General features: G+C 34.7%; 4 protein-coding genes across 5 annotated transcripts; 1 reads left to right on the forward strand and 3 right to left on the reverse strand.

The window, feature by feature from the left end:
- Nucleotides 1-3050: 3050 nt before the first annotated feature.
- Nucleotides 3051-4122, forward strand: LOC139867229 (guanylate kinase 2, chloroplastic/mitochondrial). The gene has a single exon (XM_071855564.1). The coding sequence runs from the start codon at nucleotides 3099-3101 to the stop codon at nucleotides 3960-3962; it is 864 nt and encodes a 287-aa protein (XP_071711665.1). The 5' UTR covers nucleotides 3051-3098; the 3' UTR covers nucleotides 3963-4122.
- Nucleotides 4123-5116: 994 nt separating this feature from the next.
- On the reverse strand, nucleotides 5117-6579 carry LOC139867156 (thioredoxin-like 3-2, chloroplastic). 2 transcript variants are annotated; one of them, XM_071855487.1, is made up of 5 exons: nucleotides 6100-6579; nucleotides 5733-5807; nucleotides 5549-5615; nucleotides 5394-5411; nucleotides 5117-5304 (listed from the first exon to the last, which is right to left on the reverse strand). In XM_071855487.1, the coding sequence occupies exons 1-5, from the start codon at nucleotides 6423-6425 to the stop codon at nucleotides 5200-5202; spliced, it is 591 nt and encodes a 196-aa protein (XP_071711588.1). In that variant the 5' UTR covers nucleotides 6426-6579; the 3' UTR covers nucleotides 5117-5199. The 2 variants fall into 2 exon arrangements, with proteins under 2 accessions (XP_071711588.1, XP_071711587.1); XM_071855486.1 differs by having other exon boundaries at nucleotides 5730-5807.
- Nucleotides 6580-8221: 1642 nt separating this feature from the next.
- LOC139866858 (probable protein S-acyltransferase 15) lies at nucleotides 8222-11110 on the reverse strand. Its single transcript, XM_071855151.1, has 7 exons — nucleotides 10748-11110; nucleotides 9565-9657; nucleotides 9271-9372; nucleotides 9115-9186; nucleotides 8861-8959; nucleotides 8660-8755; nucleotides 8222-8554 (listed from the first exon to the last, which is right to left on the reverse strand). Exons 1-7 carry the CDS (start codon nucleotides 11018-11020, stop codon nucleotides 8459-8461), a joined length of 831 nt encoding a protein of 276 aa, XP_071711252.1. The 5' UTR covers nucleotides 11021-11110; the 3' UTR covers nucleotides 8222-8458.
- Nucleotides 11111-16241: 5131 nt separating this feature from the next.
- LOC139869233 (uncharacterized mitochondrial protein AtMg00810-like) lies at nucleotides 16242-17177 on the reverse strand. The gene is made up of 2 exons (XM_071857551.1): nucleotides 16563-17177; nucleotides 16242-16466 (listed from the first exon to the last, which is right to left on the reverse strand). The coding sequence occupies exons 1-2, from the start codon at nucleotides 17175-17177 to the stop codon at nucleotides 16242-16244; spliced, it is 840 nt and encodes a 279-aa protein (XP_071713652.1).
- Between the last annotated feature and the right edge of the window lie 2146 nt (nucleotides 17178-19323).

Genomic DNA, 19323 nt, shown 5'->3' on the forward strand with positions numbered 1-19323 from the left:
TCAGAAAGTAAGCTTTCCTCATTGAATTCAGCTCCTAGCGTTGTACTAAAGGGAATTAGGTGTCTCACTTTGGAAGATTTGATTGGACTTCAATCACACATCATTAGTCGACTTGTGCGCACTTAAGTCTCGGGCTAATTACTTCGTTAAGTGATTTTGTCAAATTTTGTTGAACTCAACAAAATCCATAGACAACACTTCATCCGTGATCACCTTACGAAACACAATTTGTCTAAGGTATAATTGTCTAGACTTTCACTTATATACATACCTTAGTCATATCACATCCCATAACTAGGGATCACCATGAACTTTAATCTTATTCATTTTGACTTCAATTAATTTTCCTTTTCAATCCTTTTATCCAAGGATTTACCAAGTCCTTATTATACCATAAGAATTTCGTGAGTACTCAAATCAATTGATTGATTAGTCCTTAAATATGTCCATTTTTCACAAGTAATAAATGTAAATCTATAATTTGTACACGCTTGATAATGTATCCCCATTATCCTCATGTACACAATTATTACCATTACATTAGATGTGCGATTATAATAATAAACATACCTTTATTAATCCACTTCTAAACAAGTTATAGTGTCAAAAAGTAATGACAACAAGTTATAGTGTCAACAATCTCAACATCAATTCTTTGATCCAAAATACTTCATCTATACCAAGTGTAAAGTCCAGCAACTTGTAAATGTATCATCATCTTGATCAATAGTAAATTCAATACAATTTTAATATGCCTTAAAGATTTCATATTGTGAATTAAACCATAATCCATGGTTGGCTTCTACAAGTATTAAAGTACTTAAACTTCATCACAATGAATTATACTAGACCATGCTTAATCTTTCCAACACCATGCTATATTGGTCACTTGATGTAATCACATACATCATACCACCAATTCCCAAAGCATACCGGTATTTAATAACAATTAAGCAATATCTAATCCTCATTTCATATTAAACATATTTGTTCTACTAACTTATACCAACTTGATGACTCATCAATTGGTTTGTGGACACAACTCACATGAATAAAGGCTTCATGTTTTGTCCGAATCGGAATAACCGACAAGAAGTCATGGCATATACCAAATTATAAAAAACCACTTTAGTATAACATTATAAAGCCAAACCTTCTCGGTATTAATAATAAATAAAGCATAAGTTCAATTAATAATTTTGATGTTATATCAAAGTACATTTGTCTTGATCAAAGCAAGTTTTCACTTAGACGAACCATCAACACCATCAACAAAATGCAAAAGAATGTTGACATCACAAACTCTTAAGGCAATATGATGTACATGCCAGCATGCAAAACTATGTGATAGGTGTTAACCGTTGAAAACGTATAAGTTGATTAAGTTGATGATGTCGGTTACTTACCAAGACATCATGTAAGCAACAATTATGTATCAACCAATTAACAGTGCGTTAATAACATAGAAATTTCACTAACTGTTTATTACAGCAACAATATGTAACCTCCACATGACACACCCATTAATAATAAACAAGTTACGACCAATGGTAACTTGAATGAATAATTAATTTAGTGTTCAAAATTCCATCAAATAAGACCAAGAGTTTTGATGATTTGAACACCTTCTCATGATCAAGGTTTTTATTGCATAAATCTAGATGCAACTTATATAGAACAATAATACAGTAACTTATAACCTTGAAAACCGAATTGTAATTTAAAGTCAACTTACATGGATTAATGACAGCAAAATGATGCCCACTTTGTACGTCTTTAGCGTATTTAGCTCTACCGATATTTCCTTCACCGAGCATCTCTTTCCGAATTTCGTATTTCACTTTTGGCCATTATACAGTATGTTCGACGTATGATTTATGAGTAATAATTCTTTAGGGGAAGCATCCGAATTAGTAACTGACAATGAGTCGTTATCCCATTAATTGATTCTTTTGGGAAAGTGAATCAACAACCAACAAGTGTCGGTACCCATTTCATTCCATTCTATTCTATACAGAATAGTTAAAAATAAAATTTTTACTTTGCTTTTAACAAAAAGCAGTACAGTAAATAATCATTTCCCAGAATCATCAAACCGTACAAATGAATTGTGTCCCATTCAATCAACGCACTACGGATCATCCCTTAATTCCGAATAAAATCTTATGTCGTCAACGATTCATGTTTATGATTATATCCGAAAATACTTAATTAATTTGTTAGAAATAAGGGTTATGAAATGATAATCCCGAATTGATTCTTGAACCGTGAAATACTTTCTTAATTAAGTATTTCGATCCTACTTGCCTCGAGTTACACGAAATCTTAATTGGGATAAGACAAGAACGCAATTTGATTTTAGGCAGGAAGATATCAAATTATAGCGTTAGTGAGAATGTGATTTTCTGTCTATTAAAATGAAAGCAAAGTCCTCTATATATAAGAGGTGAAAAGGTGCGACGAATGGATGTAACCCGTTAATGAAAATATGCAACCTTTCAACGAAAAATGCAACTATTCATTTACACCTTTTAGAAAATGACACCACTCTTTATGAAATGATGTAACCATTCATGGTTATCTTTCATCAAAAGATGTAATTTCCAAGATCTTATTGAATTAACTCGAACGAGCGTGCACTCCACACTCTCCAATCTCGTCATTGAGCTTAATTCGACAAGCCTTTGCTTTCTAGTAAATCTCAGTTAATTAAAATGATTGTTGATAACACTAAAATCACCAACACAAAATCCAACTACTATTCTGGAATTAACCCCTTATTAATCTAATACGGAGTACTAATAAGTTGGCATGCTTGGTACGGATCAATTTTTAATTTGACTGATTCAGATCATCTATCTACTGTAAATAAAAATGCAGTTAGATTCATATCTTTAATTGGATTATTACCAGTACAATGAAACACCCCTACGTAAAGGTTGTTGTTGTAATTTACACATAAACAAAGGGTCACAAATGAATTTCTTCAAACTTTCTTAATTTCCCACACCATCGCTCACTATTTTTTTCATCAAAAACAATCAAAATTCTAAATTCTCAAATAAAAATCATTCCTTTACTAACTCAATTTCATCCCCATGATAATTTCAAGATTTTGCATCAATCTCAACCCATCTTTGTTAACCAGAGCCCGGATTAATCCTTTTGCCCTTTTAACCCAATTCAACCTCCAACGACAGAAAACCCTAATCAAAATCCCCTTTTCATCATCTCCCAACATGAATAACTCCCGGAGACACGCCGCCGCTTCAATTCCTGCGGTGGAATCCGCCGGCCGGTACGAATTGTACCGAGCCCTTGAATCATCTCTGGGTTCATCATTCAGTTCTGAGCCCATAATCCCAACCCCAAGGCCTTTGATCATTGTAATTAGTGGGCCAAGTGGTGTGGGCAAAGACTGTTTGATAAAATGCCTCAGAGAAAAAAGAGAAAGCATTCACTTTGTTGTGACAGCAACCAGTAGGCCAATGAGGGAAGGTGAAGTTAATGGTAAAGATTACTTCTTTATGAGTAAACAAGAGTTTTTACAATTGGTGGAAAATGATGAACTTTTGGAGTATGCATTAGTATATGGTGATTATAAAGGGATACCAAAACAGCAAATTAGGGATTATATGGCTAAAGGGTATGATATAGTGTTGAGAGTTGATATACAAGGTGCAGCTACATTGAGAAAGATACTTGGTGATTCTGCGGTTTTTGTGTTTCTTGTGGCGGAAAGTGAGACGGAATTGGTTATGCGGTTGATAAATCGGAAAACGGAGAGTAAAGAGTCGTTGATGGTTAGGGTTGCGACGGCTAAAGAAGAGTTGAAACAGATGAAGAATTTCGATTATGTGGTTGTGAATGCTGAAGGGAAGTTGGATACTTGTGTTAAGACGGTTGAATCAATTATTGATGCTGAGAAAGCAAAAGTTATGCAAAGGAGAGCAATGGTTTAGTTGCTATGGCAATTGCAATGGCAATGGATGTTAGTTCTTTTTTACCTTTTAAATGGTTCATGGCTTGTTAGTTAAACACATGTTTGTCAGTTACTATAGGTGGATTTGATGTTTAGATTGTTGAGTATTAGAATTCTGATAAAAACTTTATTTTATCTACGCTTAAGTATGATTTCATTGCATCTATACTTTGTGAAGCTTATACACATTCCAAGAATTCTTTAAAGAATAGATACTTGACATGTTTTTGAGCCTATGTTAAGAAACCTTACAGGCAAGGTTGCAAAATTCGCTATTCGGAGATTAATCGGGACTTTAAAAAGATTAATCGGTAATTCGGGGATTAATCGGATTGTAATGTATACATATAAATAATAAATTATAAAAATTATATGTGTAAATATAGAAAAAAACTATAAATATAAAAATAAACTCTAACGTAATTGTCTAAAATTATCTATTTTCCTTCAAAACTATAAAGTTTTAGTTCAATTCATGTTAAAATGTTAACCATTTTTAACTTTAACCAAATTTGATTACCAAATTCGATTTTGACCTATCAATTGACAATGGCCGTTTAATTAAACGAATTTTTAGAAATCGGAACGGATTACTCTTAAAAATGATTAATCGGGGATTAATCGGCGAGAATCGGGTTTTTTGCAACACTGCTTACAGGTAATCATATATGACAAACTAATAATGTATGGAAAACCAAAGGGCTTTTGGTCTAGTTGTGAGTTCGAGTCTCATCGTGGACAAAAAGGGAGTGTGTGATTGTTCCAAAAAAGTGTATAAAAAAGTTACGGAGTAGTATAATTGTGGTTAAAAACCTATCAGACCCATATTAGTGATTACTGCCCAAATTGCCAATCTACTATTTCTGTTCCCAACCCTTGCAAAGGTCCAATCTTGGTGCATTGCATTGGCTTAACCTTGAACATATGGGAAACATTCATTACTTCAAAACGAGAGCATGGCTAGCTGAATATCTCCGAGATCACGAGACGAGAGCCATTTTGCTCAGATTTCTCAAAATGCTACAAAGATCAAATGGTTTTTTTTTTTTTTGGTAGCTTAAGACAGAAATGATTTTATTGTTTAATCTCTTCGATATATAGATTATATACTTGATATTTATATATAAACACCAATAACTTAAAAGATCATGCTTTCTATTCTATGTTTCCATTGCTGCAAGTCAAAAAGAGATTACAAAGAACAAAGAGGAAAAAGACTAGGGTTCGCCTTCATCTTCTATCATTTCGCGAACCTCATTAACAACTAGATAAGCTTTGTGGCCTCCAATCACCTCTGCCTGTTTCTTGCTATCTTTCCATAGCTGTAATGGCATATTACTAAAAAACTTAGTTATGCAATCTAGAAAACAACTTGCTAATGTACTAGTATACGTCGAATCAATTTATGTACCTGTATTGTTGGCATTTTCTGCATAGTTTTGGATCCCATCGAGTCAAATGAAATGAAGTTGCACAAATTAGATGTTATTATGTTATGTTATAAAACATATGTTAATGTTAATGTTAATGAACACTCAAGTAATTTTGTTGCTAAGAGAGGCTTACAGTGACCCCAGCACGAACAATAAGCTTATGCGGGACGTTGTTAACATCAATGCAGTAAAACTGTACTCTGTTCATAACACAAAAAGATGCGCGCATTAGTAATAATAATGTATTAATGACTTATTCAAGCATTGATTCAATTTACTATAATCTCGAAAAGGGAATGTTCAAGTATATAGACAACCTCGGATGATAATGAGCTGCTAATTTTTCCAATTTCGGTTTCAAATATATACATTTCCTGCACCAATTTGCCATCCTACAAACCAAATAAGTATGAGTTTCGTATTTCATAACATCAGTGCTGGTAACTGCACGAATTTCAGGTGCAGTAAAGAGCATTTTGAAAGAGAATCTACACTTTTAGTCCTTTAAGTTTTTAAAACTTGCGCATTTAGTTTTTTATTTTGTTAGCCTAACTGCATTTCAACATTAGTGCAATTATTAGATGAACATTAGTTCAATACATATACTGATATACATAGACTGATAGACATTTATAGTTTTTAGTTTATAATAAAAATAAAAATTTACAGAAATAAATAAAATACCACAAAATCACGACTGATTCATCCAGTTGTTGAGCCTCAGCAATCACATGATCAAATTGATTTTCATTTAAAATAGGTTTCAGAGCAATTGAAACAGCATCGCCATCATGAAGACCTAAAATCGATCCTTGCTGACTAAAATCAGTCAACGATTTCATACGCACAACTCGATTGTTAACATGATTATTACCTTTATTAATCTTAAAAGACTCGTAATAATCTGAAACGAATCCGTAAGTTGAATACAAAACACGGTTGGATTGAACGTTGAGTGATTTTGGTGCTTGAAAAGATGAAATTGGTACGATTCGGGCAGCGTTAGACATGATAGTGCATATAGATCCAAAATTGTTTGTGGGGATTAGAATTTATAATTTTGTGTTTGACGGAAAATGCGAGGGAGATGAATTGGAATAATACGCAGGCGGCGTATTTTAGTCGTACGGTTTGTTAGGTAAATATTGGTGGGTTGTTGGGTACCCACTAAAGTTCTGGTGGTTCCTTTTTTAAACAATACTCCGAGTACAAGTATATTCTCACAAGAGGGTGTGTGCTAAACTTCTACAACATTTGTAACAGTGACACTTTAGATGATGAATTTTTTTCGAATAGCATGTTAAGAGTGAGTGACTGCACGTGTCGGGAGAAACTGCATTGAGAAAAACCCATTTTGAGGATCGAACCTGCACTGAATTCCACCAAATACCCAGATTAATCGACGTAGCGTTCGGGCTGTAGGATCGTTAAAGGTCCACCATCATGGGGCTGCAGGATCGTTAAAGGTCCACTATAATGTACAACTTATAAGCTCATGAGTTCCACATTTCTCTAAAACCAATTGGTGATAGAGTGAGGTTCCCATAAGCTTATATACATACATTTCTTTCTATCAGTTTTCGATGTGGGACCATTGTGCATTTCCTTAACCGATTATCTCCAACACGGGCAATGCCTATTTATTAAATGATGAAAAATTTAGGGTGTTAAAGTTTTGAAAAATATAGTGTAGTGATGAAAGTTGTGAAAGAGTGTTGTAACGTAACAAAATATTATTGGTATTTGACGGATATAATTGGTATTTGACCGGGAAAAGAAGTAAAATATACTCCAATAAACTATAAACGCCACTTTTTTCTCTCTCAAAAATCATATAACCCCCACAAAAGTTTGTCGAAAACGTTCCATAACGAACGTTGTTGGGATTTTCGTTAGCCACCCTAGCAATGAACAGGCATTTTGCACCCCACTAGCAATGGGATAACATCTTTGTCAACGAATGAAATCCCACGTCTCACTTGTTTTTTTGAGCTACATAAGCTGAAGTATTCTTCTAAGGATAGCTACCAAATGAATTTATTATAAAATAAAGAATAAATCAATAGAGTACAAAATTAACTATAAGATACCCATTAGACCTTCATTAACGCAGCGTGTTAGTCAAAACGTGAAGCCATCACGTTCTCAACCTAACGTGGTGTGATGAGATCAAAGTTTGGGAGCATGATTGATGCCACATGCATCATCAATTAAATATTACGGAGTATTTATTTATTTTATTTTTTCTCTTTTCATCTTTCCTTTACTCACGGCTTTCAATCATAATTTAACACACCACTTATCAAACTTTGATCACCCCTCCCCTTTTTTCCATCACCCATACCATATCACCGTTATACCCCATAAAATACTCCATCACCATTAAAAATGGTCTTATAGATGGACAACCACAAGAAGAAAACACATGTCCTCTTACGATAACAGTTCATGATTGTTATTGTTATTAAACATGAACCAGAAAACCTATCCATCTGACTTGTTTTAGATGGACATTTTATACAGAGTAGTAAAACTATATTGTCAACATAGAATATATGTATATGTTGGAATATATTTTGACAAGATTGTACTGCTACTTACAAAACTGTATTCTCTCTCAACAACGTGCTTCCTTTGATCGTTTTTCAAGCAGTATGCGAGTAAGGATCTGATACATATCTTTGCAATATACTTCGAAAACTACTTCATTGTATCTGTAACGCTTTATCCGGTGTAAGACAAAAAACCACACGATAAAGATAAACTGGCAAAACAAAAACTCGATGTGCTTGTAGTAACACTTCAATTAAAACATTTTCAGACATCGTGATTTTAGAATACCAATTCGTGATCCAACAAACTACCTAATTAATAAGGAACCAAAAACAACAATAACAAATTAGACCCTTTTCATTACAGACACATGTACAGATTACAGAAACAGAAACATTTTATCTCACAGATTTCCTATTTTACCTTCTTCATCACAGTATCAACCGAAAAAGTGATATCAAAACTTGAGAAATATGTTATAAGAATCAGTTTATAAGCTATCTCGAACAGTAGGAAAGCTCGTTCCATCTTTGACATGGCTCAACGCAGACGGCCAAAACCATTTTAATATATTTGGACCTAAAACCTGTCAAAAGAAAGACGGATGGATGAACGTGAGTACTCTAAGCATAAAAGGTTGCGCCTTAATGTAATAATGTATACTATAAAAAAATTGAGAAAAAGACAATACCACTGTAAGATTTCTGTACACACCAACATCGTAAGGATGCCTATAAATCTGTCCAGATTTGTTAGCCAACCATGCTGCTCTAGTTCCTTCATAATACTAGCAAAAATACAAAAAATTACTACGTACAATTCTTTTTTCAATAAATTGAAATGTTGCGCAGTTAACCAAACGTCAAAAAAAAAAACAAAAAAAGAGTCTTACCTCTATTGTAGTCATATTGTGAGTCAACAAATAGATATGCCAGCCCAAAAGAGTCCCAAGTGTCAAACTTAAGAGAGAAATCATTACCCCTGATGTAATCTGATAAAACATAAATACGCCCGAAAGTCTTTTAACAATACAACATTTGCCTAACAATATCTTAATTTTACTTTCACTAATCTCAATTTAATGTATTAGCTAACACAATGAAGTTTTAATAAAAATATAAAAAAATAAAAATAAAAGCAACTTACATAAAAGGTTTTGAGGCGAGTCATCCCGGCAGACTCCCAATCCTTATAAACTCCACAACCAACAATTATAGCCTATATAAATTGATATTATTAGTTTATTACAAAAATGAAAGTTGTATAATGAATAACAATTTATAATAGTAGGTATGAAAATACCGTAGAATGCAGACTAGAAATAGTTGCATACAGAACAAGAAGAAAATAGGCTTTATAGTTCCTCTGACCAACACAATTGTTAATCCACGTGCAGTGATGATCCTATAAATATATTTCAAGTTTGATACCAAACCGTATAAGCGCCCAATAAAAATAGAAAAAAGAATAAGAAGGTGTGTTTATAACAAATACAGTAGCATATTAGTTCTTGCATTTGAAAGGTGAAGCTTGACCTAAAAAGTCAAGCTATACCTCCTTTTTAAAAAATGTTCATTAATGTAATTTCATACCCACCATTTTCAAGACACACCTTCTGCAAACACGACAATGGTGTGCTCTAGGAGGCTTGTACGCAGAACACTTGTCACATCGTTTTTTAAGGGCTTCCTGCAAAATGCATCATAATATGAACAAACCAAAATTAACAAGTATTAGAAAGGAAAAAAAAAAAAAAAGATTAAAAAAATATAACTCTTTTAATTGTTCTTTCATTCAAATAGAAAAAGTTTTTGGTGATACAGCCATACAGGTCCAATTATTTTCCAATTTTTCTTACCCTTCAAGTTAATTATAATTTTAATATTACAAAGGTTGTTTTAGTTGATGTTAGAGTTGTGTGTGGACTGTGGACTGAATAGGATTAATGAAATAAGGATGCAATACTAATATAAGGATTAGATTCAAACTCCATACATACCAAAAACATAAACACTAGCAATCTTATATATGGATTGTAAGAGTGTGATTATCATGTTTCTATATATTATTGACTTATAGTAAAGTTATGCATAATTGGAACCTCATGATAGTATGTCATTTTGAATAGAAGAACAACCTCACGAATGTTAGTCGTCCCTTTTCATTAGGTAAAATTTTATTAGTATTTGGTTTGTGTTAATTACGGGAAAAAAGGTTTCAACTTTAAGCTATAAGAGTCCATCTACATACAAAAAAATATGCTCACCACCGACCAACAAGCATAACGGCCAAACTTAAACAATTCGATAAAAAACTAACCTTTCTAATCTAATATTAAAAGCAACATAGAATAGATTATAGCAAATACATTCATAAGCTAAAGTTAATAATATTGCACCACATTTAACTTTGATCATGTCCCATTACTTCATTAACCTTCATAGTAGTATCACTTTGACTAAAGTTCGCCAATACAACTAATATGCATTCGGCAATCAAGCTAAGGTCCATAGATATCAATAGTTGAATCCATTAACCATAGTAAACTTAACACACATACGTTTCAAAGATATATAGTTACATCTCATGTTGCTAATTTGCAAACCCTAACAATTTTACATATTCAAGATTAGTTCTCAATTAGACTTTTCCAGGTCAATATTAATCACAATAACCACCAAATTCAATAAATTCAACAACTTTAAAGACTATCCTCAAATGGGTATCATCAAAACTGTATAAAAAATTAAACTTGATAAAAATATATAAAAAATCTTACAGCTTTTCTGGATTCTTGATCTGACCCATCATTAGTTTCAATATCAGGAAAATACCCAGATGGAACACCACCAGGATCAGTAAGAACACACACTAAAAATGAAAAAAGAGTGAAAGATGCAAACAACGTGAAGATCACAGCATTTGTCCAGCCAATTGAGCTCTGTAAACCAATCCAATCGTCAAGGAATATAAAAACGGTGCCGTAATAAACCATTTCCATTAATACGAAGACTGCTAGAATTGGTAAAGATACAAATCTTTGGCATTTCATCTCTTGATTTCTTGGTTTTGGAGAAGGGTGATGAGAGAAATCGAATTAGGTTTTACCCCTTTGCTTGTCGTGTCGAAGAGAAGGAAAATAATATTTCCAATTGGATTATTTTTTTGCATTGAAGTATAAATTGTCCTTATTATCTTCGGATTAAAATTTTGAATTTTTTCCTGCCTGTACTTGTATTTTTCCTCTTTATTAATTTTATTTTATTTTATTATTTATTTATTTATTTATTATTTATTTTATTTTATTTACACTTTTTTTTATTTGGGTAGTCTTAGAAGCAATCTCCTTATCCATCGAAAATAGAGATAAAGTATTTTCTATACTCTTGGAGTGTTTCACTCGAAAAAAAAAACTTCTTTTTATTCAAAGATAGAGGAAGGATTGTCTATGTTTCACCTCCCCCATACCCCGTGGGACTCGAATATGTTGTTATTGTTGTATTGCTAATAACGTCTCTCAAATTTATTTTTACTTTTAAAATCCTTTTGTAGGATCGTGTAAACAGGATTAAACGATCTTAGTCTCAATAACGAGTGCGGAAAATCTCGTTATTGGGTTTTATACTCAAACCTAAAAGAAAACCTTTGATCTTAATGATAAAAATGACTTAGATATGTTAAAGATCGACTATATTGAATGCTAGAACACCATGGATTCGGATTGTACGTGTAGGATAGGTTAGGATACGTAACCCTAACAATGAACCCGAAATCCTCTATAAATACACACAGCACGTTGCAACCGTGCGGTTGCACCTTGCAACCGTGCGGTTGCCTTCCTATCCGTACGATTGCATTCTGCAACCGTGCGGTTGCATACTAGCAGAGAAACTTAAACTCTAAAGCACTTGAACTTGATCATAATGAACTCGAGGACTAATTATGCACCAACAAACTCCCCCTAAGACCCAGTTCATTATCTAAAATCACAAAATTTATTTTCCCTGCAAAACAACTTAACACACAGTCAAACACATTCAATAACATGAAAAGTAAAACGTTAAAATCAAGTTATTACAACCAAATCGAATTTAATCCAACAGAAAACATTCAAGTTCACAGTTCATGAAAACAAGAGCATAAGATAGACATTAAGCATGGATATCATAACAAGTTAACCTAGTCATATATAATTACAAGTTCAAACATCCCTGTCCATCAAGTTCATAATTTACATACCATCAATCCATAATCAAAAGACATAATTACCAATATTACACAAACACAGTTTCATCGAGACATCATCAAAAAACATAGTTACCAAAAGACATTCATCAAAACCAAACAAACATTTAAGCTGCATATAGAATTTCAGCTTCAACTTCCTCCTCATCAGTTGGATGCACCAACTCATCATCATCCCCAAAGAAATTGTTCAACAGGAAACCATAAGCCAAACCTCTACCAGCAGACCCAGGCAGCCCTGTCATCCTTTTCGCCATAACATATGCAAAGTTGAAAGGAATTTGACTAATCAGACACATTAACATCAGAACCTCAGTCACAGTCAGCTCTAAATCATCCTCATCTCTAAATATAACATTTCTCTTTATGATTCTCATCATTTGTCTATATTCATCCAGAATGTTTTCCTCTCGTATGATCACCGGCCCCCTTCTTGGCCACTTGAACCCAGACTTACACAAACCAGAGACAAAACCGAATGAAGAAAACAAATTTCCAGTTGCAGAACTCCTAGGAGCAGTGTTTATGTCTTTGCTCATGCTAAAGAACTTAAAATCACCATCAGGAATGTCTAGAATCTCAGCAAACTCTTCTAGAGTCCAGTCATAGGGATACCCAAACATATTCAAACGAATGCATTTTACCTTCCTCTCATTGAACTCATAATTGGCATAGAATTCTCTGATAAGCTTAGGATAAGAAGTCCTGTCTCTATTCAGAAAAGCTCCAGCGCCTATCCCTGCCCAGTAAGCAGAAAATCTTGGTTGAGCTCTCACACGACACCCTGTGAGGATAACACGATCAGCAACCAAACTTCTTCTCTGAGTGATAGCAACCTCAGTTTCACTTTGAGAAATTCTTCGAGATGCCCTGTTCGCCATAGCCTGAAACTATAACACACAACCCTCAACAGTGGTCAAAGCAACACATAGATCATACAATTCAAACCACAAAAAATTATCAGCTTAAAAATCAAAATTAGGGTTTCTGACATGTACCCGTATGGTTGTAATGAAACAGATACGGTTGCACATGTAACCGTACGGGTATGATCTAGTTGACACGGATGCATCAAGGCCTGTTCAAATTATGAATTTTTTGTGCAACCGTGCGGATGCACATAAATATACTCGATTGCAAGCACAACCGTGTGGTTGCAAGGTGCAACCGTGCGGTTGTATTCATCCGAACAGTTAGGGTTTTCAAAACCCAAATCCACCAAAACGAGTATTGATCATCATACAAATCATTGCAATAGCAACTAATACCTCCGATTAGCATGTTTAAAACAACAATTTCAGTTAAAACACATCAACACACACAATATTGATCCTTAAGTTCATAAAAATAAAAACTAATTAAAACATAAGTTTTAATGGATGAAAACGAACCTGTTGTAGATCAAACTGATGAGAAACACAAGTAGAATCAGAAAAACGAGATCAAAAACTTCCCTTAACACTTTGAAATTTTTGATAAATTTAACACTTTAGCCAAATGAGAGCACTAGCAACCCAAGGTTCTGATTTTGGGTATTTATACCCATCCTGCAACCGTGCGGTTGCAGTGTTGTATCCGGCCCAAACTCATGTAACCGTGCGGATGCAATGTGTATCCGTGCGGTTAGTTGTTAAGTCCAAAAACCATAAATCACTTTTATTCGGACTGTTACATGGTGTAACCGTGCGGTTGCATGGTATAACCGTCCGGTTGCAACAAAATTATTAAAACCTAGTTTTCCAATTCTCGTTTCATCTAACTCTAATTCTCAACCAATTCAACTCACTTATGTAAACTAGTCCATAAAATCTCATTTTTACTCATCCTTTCAAGATCCAAAAGCATTTTAACCTAAGCCAAATAAATTAATATCCGACTTATAAAACTTTTCATTTTACGGATCTCTTCCACTAATCCCTTACACACTTGCTTACTCCCCCTGGTCCACACATACAGAGTTTATGAAATAACTACCAACGATATGCAAAATATACAATATGAAATATGCAAAAATATTAAAACACACTAAATCTTTTTATCTTTTTCATTTTATAAGGCAAACTTTGAAAAAATAAAATAATGCAAGCATATACATATGATGAATTAAATCAATAAACTAACTGTATAAAGAATATCACAAGCACGAAAACAGATTAAACTATCAAGAATAAACTATTCAGCTAACAAAACATAAACACATAATTTTGTGAGAAGATGAATTAATCAACATTTTTCTTGGGATCAGAACTGAACTATCATTTGCAATTATTAACATCTTTAAATTCATTCATTCAGAACTTTTTGTTCCATTTTGATTCTCAAGTACTTACACTTTCAGTCTTTGAAAATCAATAAACTTATCAGACTTTCCTCCCAGACTTTTTGAAAATCACTTGCGCACATGGGTAAATAATCTTAAACTTAGTCCTCACTTGAGATCGCACAAATTTATTAGGTAGTCAATTGAGCACAATATATTGACACTGTCCGCTATCACCTCGATGTACTTTCGACTAGATTGAACAGGAACATCTCACGATGTTTCTAGCAACCCTGTCAGCCTTGAGCTTCTACCTTAAACTTATACCTTTCGATTCAGAAGGCTTTGTTTATCTCAATTTTATTGCATACTCCGTAAGAACACAGTTACCAGTCGCTATAAACCCCATGCTTGAGTGGAAAGCTAATAATGATGGAATGATATGATGATTTTGGGGGTGATGGAATTCTAAATCAGAATACCCTCCAGAAGATATCCCCGGCTATCTAGATTAATCGGCACAATCCATATCACAGACAATAGATGTAACGTCCCTTTATATGATAAGCAAAAACTTGCTAAAATTATGATTTCCAGGACAGATAGAATGATTTGAGTTTTCTAGATTTGATCCTCTGGCACTTCTCCCCCTCGGATATAGATAACTTAAATTGTTCTGATCAGCATAACGTTTGATCATCTTTCACATGAAGACTTTAAATTTCGATAGATACGAAGTCTAAACTAGTATAGCACGAACTCTTTGTATTTGATGTGGTGCACCATCTTTATTTATTTGAGAGCATATCTACATGAATAAATAATCAATAACAAAGTCCACACGATCTTGCACATTTTTTTTTTTTTTTGGATTTTCTGATGTTGCTCTTTTTCCTTTGCAAACATTAACATGAATGAAAGCAAACTTAAAATTAATAGTTACAACTTTGATGATGATGCACCAATCTTAGAGATGAACCACACTGCAACTTATATCTTTGGCGTTGAAGCAGTCTCCTTTAATTACTTTCTCAAACCGATGAAATGTCTGTGATATAGAATTGCACTTTTCGACCCGTTCATAGTGAGAAAACCCCCTTTGGATACCTGACTAACTTAAGGCTTTTCGGCCCAAGCAATAAATGTAAATAGAAACTGGTATAGGTTCGAACAGAGTAAACTCACCTTGTGGACTTACTTTGCAATCCTTCACTAGAATATAAATAGTAGTAGGGGAGACCTCAACCGTCTGTTGAGTTCCTGAACAATCATTTCTCAATACATTCTCAGTGATAGTTAGGTGACTACCGTCAACCGCTTTAAACCTTTTCGCGATTTCCTTGCCAAGATTATTTACTTTATGCACAAGTGATCCTCTCATTCCAAAAATCAATCCTCAAAATTTATCAACATTCATTAACTAAATATGTACTACTTACTTCTTACATAGAACGTTTAACATGCAAGTCCAGTAATACCATCATTTCCCAATTTCACATAGCAACTTCTCATTTTCTAGTTTTCAGATTTTTTATGGTTTTTTTTTTTTTTTTTTTCATTTTTCAATGTTTTTGTATTTTCTGATGAAGCAATTTTCTCAACTATTCTATGCAACAGAAAGCAAATAAACACAATCTTTTTGGTTTTTCAATTTTAAAAATGCATAACAGAAAATAAAATGATCATGCACAACTGAAAGTAATCTAAGTATCATGCAAAGATGATGCAGCATGCAAATGCAAATATACAAATGATACAAAATGGATGGTTACTTCAATAACTCCTTGTCGGACACAACCTCCGCCCTATCTTTCACACCTAACACATTTAATAGGAATAGGAAACGGGGTCTATCAAATGCTTTCGTAAACAAGTCAGCCCTTTGGGTGGTTGTACCTATTTGTAGGACATCTATTAGTTTCTTTTCATAACAGTCCCTAATGAAATGGTACTTGATCCCTATGTGTTTGGTCTTAGAATGATTAACAGGGTTCTTAGTAACAGCAATAGCAGCAGTATTATCAACATATATAGGAGTGTTAGAAATTTGCAAACCGTAGTCCCGAAGTTGTTGTTGAATCCAGACAACTTGAGAAGTACAACTTGCAGCTGCATTATATTCAGCTTCACACGTCGATTGTGTGACTGCCGTTTGTTTCTTACACTGCCAGCTTATCAATCTGCTACCTAGAAACTGACACCCTCCCGAGGTTGATTTGAAATCTCTCTTATAACCCCCATAATCAGAATCACTAAATGCCGTTAGATCGAACCCATCTTTTCTAGGATACCATAAGCCCAAACTCGGAGTTCCCTTTAGATAACGCATGATCTTCTTTGCTGCTAACATATGATTCATATTCGGCTGTGCCTGATACCGAGCACACAAACAAGTCGCGAACATGATATCTGGGCGAGACGCTGTAAGATACATTAAAGAACCAATAATAGCCCTATACAGAGTTGGATTGACTTTCGGTCCTGTATTTTCCGGTGTAATCCCATGATTCACCGATAAAGGATTCTTGGTAATAAGTTCATCTTCCATCTTGAACCGCCTCAAGATGCCAGCTACATACTTCGATTGATGTAGAAAGATGCCCTTTTCAGTTTGATCAACCTGCAACCCCAAGAAGAAATTAATGGCCCCTAGTGAACTCATCTTGAATCGTTTTCGCATAACGTCCTGAAACTCATCAACCATTTTCTGATCAGTTGACCCAAAAATGATATCGTCCACATAAACTTGTACCAATATAATGTCGTCCCCCCTTTCCTTAATAAATAGGGTCTGATCGATGACCCCTCATCTAAAACCATTCTCTATCATATAGTTGGACAGAGTAGCATACCAAGCTCTCGGTGCTTGGTGAAGACCATAAAGCGCCTTCTCTAAGAGATACACCTTTTCTGGATGATGTGGATCAACAAAGCCCGGTGGCTGAGTTACATACACAGTTTCTTGTAGAGTACCATATAAAAACGCACTCTTAACATCCATCTGAAACACTTTAAAACCTTTCCACGAAGCAAATGCCAAAAACATCCGCATCGCCTCTAGTCTGGGAACCGGAGCATATACTTCATCATAATCAACTTCTGGAATTTTTTGATAACCTCGAACAACCAATCTTGCTTTGTTCCGGATCACGATACCCTGATCATCTGTCTTATTTTTCAATACCCACTTCAGGCCATAAGGCTTACAACCTGTAGGTGGTATTACCAATCTCCAAACACCCAAGTGATTAAACTGTTGAAGTTCTTCCTGCATTGCTGAAACCCACTCATCATACTGCAAAGCCTCTTTGACGTCTTCAGGTTTGATTTGCGATACAAAAGCACAGTACGCATTCCTGAAGATTCTTTCGGTCTGATTCAATTCAGTATAAAAAGCAGTAACAACATTTGCAGAGGGTGTTGCACGCTCGTCCGAAGCAGAAGATTCACCTGTATTAGCACCTGAAACGCCTGCAGGGTTAATTACATAATCATCAAAACGTTTAGGTAGAGATACTGATCGGCCAGACCGTTGAAGTCTGCCTATTTCAGTAGTGTCATCTATATTTGTTTGTAAAGGATCCACAGTAACAGCTTGTGTGGGTTGAAGTGGTTCCTCCAACACAGTTCTATTTGGTTCATCCTCTACCAAGTCCTCGTATACTTCATCCAGATAAACTTCCTCCCCCTCAGACTGTAAGGTCGATTCCTCTAATGCTGGAACAGAATCGCCGAATCTGAGTCATCATCATTAGTCCCTATCACTGGTGCTATAATTTCAGTTGCTTTAGGTACTTGAGATTGCACACTCACATCAGACATACGTTCTGCAGAGAGGCGTATGTTATACATCATTTGTGCAGCTATATCTTCATCATCGGAGTCATCTTCAGGAAGATTGAATGAATCAAACAACTTATCATAATCAAACTGCCACGTATACCCTTTACCAGATGGGATTGCTGCATGTCTTTGAATATCAATTTCGGTACATTCTTAAACACACCGCGAATCCAAATTATAAACACGTTTGCACGCATTCCCATAACCCAAGAACCTACCTGTAACCGCTTTCAGATTAAATTTCCCACCTGTATCTCTAACCATTATAGTACAAAGAGAACCAAACGGTTTGAGATGTTTAATGTGAGGTTTTCTTTTCATACGCAGCTCGTAACATGTCATGCCATGACGTTTCACAACAAGCACTCTATTCATCGTATAGCACACATTCAAAACTGCCTCACTCCAAAAGGTAACTGGTAATTCTGAGTCAGCCAGCATGGTCCTAGCAGTTTCAATTAGAGTACGATTCTTTCTTTCAGCAATACCATTCATCTGAGGAGTATAAGGTGAACTGAATTGTTGTTGAATTCCTCTTTCATTGCAATACTCTTCCATCTTCTTATTTTTAAACTCTGTCCTATTATCTGTTCGGATCCTTCGAACCCTCAATTTATACAACGTTTCAAGCCTCGTGATCAGCAACTTTATTTGTTCGAACGTATCACCTTTACTTTTCAGCATCACAACCCACGTAAACCGTGAGTATTCATCAGTAACCACTAAGCAATAGGAGTGTCCAGTAATACTCTTCTTGTTAACTGGACCGAAAAGGTTCATATGAAGCATCTCAAGAGGAGTATCAATGGAGTGATGTTTCTTTGCCTTATGTGGTTTCTTAGCTTGCTTACCCTTCTTACATGGCACACAACCATCAGGAGCCTGAAACCCTTTAACGTTTACCCCTTCTACCAAGCAATTGTGAACTAAATGGTTCATTTTCCTGAAACTCAAATGCCCCATCCTTTTATGCCATAACATAGACTCTTGTTCAGAAGCTTTGGACA

The sequence above is a fragment of the Rutidosis leptorrhynchoides genome, chromosome 9 (assembly GCF_046630445.1).
Source record: "Rutidosis leptorrhynchoides isolate AG116_Rl617_1_P2 chromosome 9, CSIRO_AGI_Rlap_v1, whole genome shotgun sequence".
In the NCBI taxonomy this organism is placed as follows: Eukaryota; Viridiplantae; Streptophyta; class Magnoliopsida; order Asterales; family Asteraceae; genus Rutidosis; species Rutidosis leptorrhynchoides.